This window comes from Triticum aestivum, chromosome 5D (assembly GCF_018294505.1).
Source record: "Triticum aestivum cultivar Chinese Spring chromosome 5D, IWGSC CS RefSeq v2.1, whole genome shotgun sequence".
NCBI lineage: Eukaryota > Viridiplantae > Streptophyta > Magnoliopsida > Poales > Poaceae > Triticum > Triticum aestivum.
The window spans coordinates 514,194,338-514,201,053 of record NC_057808.1 but is presented as its reverse complement, the minus strand read 5'-3'; the positions used below and the strand labels follow the sequence as shown (position 1 = coordinate 514,201,053).

The following is a 6,716-nucleotide window of genomic DNA, read 5'->3' as shown; positions in this document are numbered from 1 at the left end:
TATGGCTGAAACATTATCTCTTAGTAAATCAATCTAATATATGATCGCTAGCTGCTATGTCAAGAGACTGAAGCATGGCAGGATTACAAGAGTTCTCCCAGCCATTGTATAGAAAGCTCACACTGCCTCACACGCCCTTGTATAGAAAGCTTCATAACATCATGCTCTGCAGTTTTTCTAAATTAGGCTAGCATAAGCAAGACCGGACTTGACAGGAGAAATGACAAGTGCCAATTAGATTAACATAACACATAACCAAGCCAACAATCCGGTACATGCATAACAGCCGTTTGGTATAGCTAGTGCACAAAAGATAACTAGAGATTACAGCATTCATAGGGTAAATAATCTAACATTTGTCTTGAGCTCCTTGAAGCACAGAAGCTGGAAACTTGCCATAGTAAGGCACGTAGAGTCGACTTCGATATAGGTCAACGAACCTTGGAATGTTTAGAATCTGCGAGCCCTTTCCAGTACTGATGCTATATGAGATGATCTTATTATCAGCAATCGTGTCAGCAACGAAAACTAGCTCTCTCTCCAAGTCAAATGCCAGGATTTCATAATCAAAATACCATAATCCTTCATTGTTAGCACGGAGCATTATGTCCCTCCCAAATACGTTGTTCATATTTAGACGATGCTTCACCACCCACCTATCAGATCCTTCCAAACTCCAAATTCGGATGATGCAGCCATCCAATTCTTGTTGTGCGTAGCATAAGACCCCAGATGACTGGCCAAGACAGCCATCAAAGCAATAAAACCTCTGTTCTGGTCCATTTGGAAATCCAGGCAGCTGAAGGATCCTATGATTGAGCAATTGTGTGCATGTGTCAGGTGCATCGAGTGCCAGAAGGTAATGCCCCCATAAGTGATCCACATACAACACCCCATTTAAGAATAGTGAATCACCACCAAGTATATCTGAAGTTTCCCATAGACAATTAGACCATGTCGAATCCTCAGAGAAAAATACCTTAACTTCGGTGTCATATCCACCATTTGGAGTCGTCTCAAATTGGAAGACATAGAAGTGTTGAGACCATAATGGATCAAAACACAACTTGAGATCAGCATAAGAGACGGCTGGTCCAGGTTCAGTATTTGGAAGTGCCATCCACTCTTGAGTTGCTGGATTGCACACAATGGCGTCGGAAATTTCTTTAGAGCCTGTACCACCATGATAACACATAAGCAGGCCATTGCTGCAACCCTTAAGCTCCAAGGGATGCTCATAGCATGGCACAAAGCTAAGTGTTGTGTCAATATCCCTGTCACCTGAGGGAAGGCCCACGAAATGGATGGCATTGCCATGCTCATTTTTTTGGTACAGGAGACCGGAGGGAGTTCTTGGGAGCTTCTTGCGGTAGTGCGGATCAGATGAGAAGGCAAGCCAAGACTTGCAGACACATCTGAAACGGCAAAAGGACTTCAGTGGCAGCCGAGACAGGATCTCCACCACCAGGTCATCAGGTAGTATGGTTGTGGCCATCTCCTACCGAGATTCAATATCTCCTTTGAGCTTATCTAGCAGATGAACTTATATCTACATCAAAAAAGAAGAAAATAGATGATATAAAACTGAGAAACTTAGTGTTTGTGCAGAACTGCAAGAAGTAGTGATACCCATTATTTAACGATTGAACAGAGCTGAGCGAATTAATGGATTGAAGCTTTGACCGGCACTTGATAAATGGTAAACGTCGACTCCATGCTCGAAATATGGATGTCAAATGAACTGAAATATTATCCAACACTCACACTAAAAACCATGATTTTTTTTGTTGGTCTCCTTCTAACAATGCTTTTGCAGTTTACACAAGAATTTGCAAATGAGAAAAGTTGTGAAGCATATTTCAGTATGGGCTTATGACCTATGCTGAGTGGGGCCACACGGATTCACCGTCGCATGGGGATACTTCTCTGTAATTAAGTAATTATATGCAAAGTTGCAGATAATAAAATCACCATAAGTTTTTCCAATTTCGCCATCCATTTCACAACAAGTAAGCAATAATAATAATATAATACACGCGTTGCTACAATACGTGTTGAAACAAAATGTGATATGGTAAAAAGGGAACGGAATGCACCTTCAGGATATATAATCTCATGTACCTATTAGACACCATGAAAAGCTGAGACAAGTGCTAACTTGTGAGATAAGCCAGGGCAAATCAAGAATATCATCGTATCCATCCTTGGTGCGACTGACAAGTGCTAATATTTTTTGTTGGCCCCGATCGATGCTTGAATTAGTAAACAAGTTGCCCTTGAAACATATGTGATCATGTTCATGCCTTATGACAATGACACGGTTGTGTATATGAAAGAACAGATTTGGTATGGATACTTTAGTGCGGCTGACCAACATAAACGAACTCGAGTTCTTTTCGCGGCATGAAGACGACAGGATGAGGAGAAAAGAGGAATCACCAGCTAGGGGGGAGGGGGGTGTCCAGGGTGGCGGAACGGACGGCGGTGAGATCCAGGTCGCATCTGCGACGAGCTCAGATAAGAAACGGCTCACGAGAACAAACATGCGGCATAGGCACCGAGGAGAGGGAGAGGAATGGGAGCTCACCGCGTAATGGTTGCTTCCGGTCGTCGGCGAGTGCGGTCGGCCAGGCGGCAAGCGGGAACGAGGCTGCGGAGGTGAGGCGGAAGTACGGGGAGCTCGATGCTGCAGCAAGCAGCGGTCGTGCCGGAGAAGGGCCTCGCCGCGGCTCGCCGGAGAATGGGGATTCGCCGCTAGTTGTCCAGATTGGGGGAGAGTCTGGGCTGGGCCTGCTCGCTAGGGCAAAGGAAAGAAGATACCCTCTTACTGGGCTGGGCCGTGTCCCTCGTTTATATTTGCCCCTCGGCGGCCAATTCCTTCCCCATTTAATAAGTTGCTTTGTCTAAAAAAAATCAATATGTTGCTTTCCCTCAAAACAAAAGTTGTTTTGTCTTTTTTTTAATAAGTTGCTTTTTGCTCAATTTTATTTTAATAAGTTGCTTTCCCTAAAAAAATGCTTTTTAAGCAAAAAAAGAGAAAATGGTCATATTATGAAGCAAAAATAGCCATAAAAGAAATGAAATTAAGATTTTGAATTGAAATAGAAAAAAGAACTTAACAAGAAAAGAATGGGTTCGAGATGCTTTCAAAGCTGTCAATTGGACGGAGTCACTCTCATTTGTTAACAGTGACTTGCTTTCTCCAGCTTCAAAATCGGGCACAAGAGCAGCACATGGCCAAATGGCCATAGAAGAAGTGCTTGGTGGACGAGCGCCCTACTGATTGGTTTGTTACCAACTCACCAACATTTGACATTGCCAATATTTGGCAAGTCAATATTTGGTAAAATCAAAAGTTGACAATCTTTTATGAGATTGACAACGAAAATGGATATACAACCAATCTCTAGCCAACATTTGGCAGTTGTCAAAATTTGGCATGCCAACTTTTGGCATCAAACCAACTAGGCTCCAAGACATCGGTTACATGGAATTTAAAATTTTATTTTATTTTAGAATCATTAGAGCATCTATAACCGGACCTTTCAAACCCGCCGCATACGGCCGGCCGGGCGGGCCGCCCGTCTTGGTCACGATTTTTTGACTCAGACGGCCCCCTCAAACGGCCCATGTCGTGGTTTTGTCACGGCAGATGTCCTAATGTGAGGACTTAGTCGTGAGGCCAACGCATCTAACTGGTAGCTTGAGAGGGGTTGAGCGGGACGAGAGACGCGGAATTTTATCCAGGTTCGGCCCCTCACGGTGGAGGTAAAAGCCTACATCTTGCTTCATTAATATTGATGATGATCATGCTCACGATTACAAGGGTGCTCTTTTGCTACCTCTCCCTCGAGAGCTATTGACTTGTCTGTCTTAACTTGTCCTCCTTAGGGTGCCCTGCCCCTCCTTATATAAGTTGAAGGGGCGGTTTACATGTGGAGTCCTAGTAGGATTAGGACTACTCTATTACAAGTGTAATCCTAATCGTGCTTCCCTTGCAAGGGAAATATTCCTTATGCCTTTCCTCTCAAACCGGCCCACCAGACACCGTACCTTGAGAGCCGGTCTTCTCACAAGCCGCCTTCTGGTCCTTGGGCCTTGTCATTCGTCTAACCCGTCCTCTAGGTTACCAGTGAGTCGCCAGATTCGACCGGGTCACCAGTGAGTCGCCAGGCTCGGCCGGGTCACCAGGGAGTCGCCAAGCTTCAGCCGGGTCACTCGTGAATTGACAAGCTCCGGTCGGGTCATACATCAGGCCGGGTCGTACCGCAGGGTATATCCCCGACATTAGCCCCCATTTTAATTTGGATTTATCCATGTTAAACTTATCCTGCAAAATAAACAAAAGAACAAATTGGACAGGTTGTGCGCCAGGTCGAAGGTTCTTCTGAGCCGGCTTATGTTCATCCTTAAGTCCTTGTCATCTCCTTCTGTGAAAACACTCGACTGGGTCAATATTTGTCGGATCATGCAATTCCTGAGTTATTCCATATCCTGTCTCTTCATTATAGCAGCAGGCCAGCTTCAAAATCGATTTGCTGACATTGGTTTTTTGCAGAAGAAATATTGGTGAAAAATAATCCATTTGAGTCAGCTTCCAATGCTCCGACTTGACAAAAATATTGGATTTAAGATATCCTTCTGGTGCTGAGCCGGCTTGAGGATGTAGAATTTGTCGAGTTACGATCACCAAAACTGTCGGGTTATAAAAACCGATGAAATCGGGTCATGATTGTTGCTAACGTTGGGTCAATATTATGCTGACTTGGTGCTTGCTTTTGTAAATATAGCTTTCAATTGTTAAGTTGGCTCTCCAAGCCTTTCTATGAATAGCTTGGAGGAAATAAACTTTGTAAATTCCGCCAATAAGAATATGATACCTGGTTTGCTCATAACTGGGAATTTGAAGGCATACCTTATATCCATATTACCTGTAGCCCCCAAGTCTTAAGAGGGGAATGTATTGATAGCTTAAGACTTGCTTCAAATATAAATGTTGCAACTCTAGAGAAATCCGAGTTGTTCATGTAAGTCGCCAATCATAAACTGAACATTTTGTACTTCCCATGTGTAGCCCTCAAGTGCCAGGTCATTATGTAATAATGAGCGTGGACTTTGTAGACTTAATTATGTAGACTTAAGCAGCAACGTGTAGCCCCCAAGGGCCGGCTCAGTAAGATAATATTGAGCTGGGACTTTACATGTACTTCATTGAAAATAACATCATATGATGTAGCCCCCAAGTTTCGGGTTACCTTTGATATAATGGATTAAGGCATGTGTACTTTGAATTTTTGACAGGAGCAATTAGTAGCCCCCAAGGGCCAGCTCATCACTATGTGATGGGTCGGGTCTTCAATGAGGTGAGATAAAAATGACCTTGCATTAGCCCCCAAATGCCATGGAGCATGCTTGTAGTGACATGGGACTTGCATATTTGATGTAATCTTGATTTGAATAATGTAGCCCCCAAGTGTCGGGTCGTATGCCTGCAACGACTTGGGACTATTCCTTCCATTGTAGAATAAATCATATCGACTGTTCGGATGATGTTGCTGAAATCCTTACATATTAATATTGAGCCATACTCTCTGCTGTGAGCTGGTATTTTTGGATGAAGGAATAATAGCCATTACTCTGAATGGGCTTTGAAAACCTCAATCATCCAATATTGGTTATGATAACCATAATGAAATTCCAGCCATGTTTCATGTTTGGCTATTTAAAATTCCAACCTCAATCATTTAATACTGGTTATGACAACCATAATGAAAATCCAGCCATGTTGGCTATTAAAGATTGGAACGTATAACCCAGTTTAAAAATGGGTGCTTGATATGCAACTGTAATCAACTCGTCGTAGCTGTGAAAAGACTCAACAATTTGCTTGTTGGCGACTTATAATCACAAGACCTTATCTGTTTGACAAGTAAATCCGGAGTTAAATACCCGGTGGCTCTGGGCCGACGACGACTTAACGCGCATTCATTGTAACCCGGGATTTTTTTAACCCGGCGGCCTATAGCCTTTGTAAGAACTGATAACCCCTGCAAACAGAGATGTTATAAAAATTGCAAATATGCACAATAATATAATTCATAAGTCGGCTTTTAAGGCTTGAATCCAGGGCGGGTTATAACCCCGAGACTCATGGTCATAAACAATCATTTAAAAGATTATGCTAGCGGTTGTTAGCCAAATTTATACTGGCGACTTATAGTCAAGAGCCAGGGCGGGTGACAACCCCAAAGACTTGTAGTCTTATCCAGCCATTGAAAAAATCATGAACATGGCTGATTAGCTAAAACATCCCGACGACTTAAAATCACACGCCAGGGCGGGTGACAACCCGAAATACTCAAACATGAGCCACAACATACTGGCGACTTAAAGTCAAAAGCCAAAACTTGAGAGCACACTACTGCAGGATGCTGCTAACGCGACACTATGATCAGAGACCCTTCGACGAAACTGTGTGCGATGCCATAATCGCAAACGGTGGTGTAAAAAATCCATCAAAAAAGGTGCAAAACATTTGCGATGACGGATGCATCAAACAGGGTTCAGATTTTAGTTGCGTGTGCGAAGCAGGGCATACGGTTGATCCAGACGAACTATTTGCGATTAGACAGAACAACAGAAACGGCCAGCCATATTAATGCGTGTGCGATATACGGCATACGGTTCGCTTCAATGAACTGTTTGCTATTAGGGAA

At 43.3% G+C, this 6,716-nt stretch overlaps 1 protein-coding gene across 2 annotated transcripts; it reads right to left on the bottom strand.

Annotated features, from left to right (window-relative positions):
* Positions 1–216: 216 nt before the first annotated feature.
* LOC123125867 (F-box protein At5g49610) lies at positions 217–2,789 on the bottom strand. 2 transcript variants are annotated; one of them, XM_044546311.1, is made up of 3 exons: positions 2,588–2,789; positions 2,440–2,502; positions 217–1,549 (listed from the first exon to the last, which is right to left on the bottom strand). In XM_044546311.1, exon 3 carries the CDS (start codon positions 1,493–1,495, stop codon positions 350–352), a length of 1,146 nt encoding a protein of 381 aa, XP_044402246.1. In that variant the 5' UTR covers positions 1,496–1,549; positions 2,440–2,502; positions 2,588–2,789; the 3' UTR covers positions 217–349. The 2 variants fall into 2 exon arrangements, with proteins under 2 accessions (XP_044402246.1, XP_044402247.1); XM_044546312.1 differs by lacking the exon at positions 2,440–2,502.
* Between the last annotated feature and the right edge of the window lie 3,927 nt (positions 2,790–6,716).

Coding starts and splice junctions, on each gene's coding strand:
- LOC123125867 (XM_044546311.1), bottom strand. CDS start 1,495: ATGGCCACAACCATACTACCTGATGACCTGGTGGTGGAGATCCTGTCT.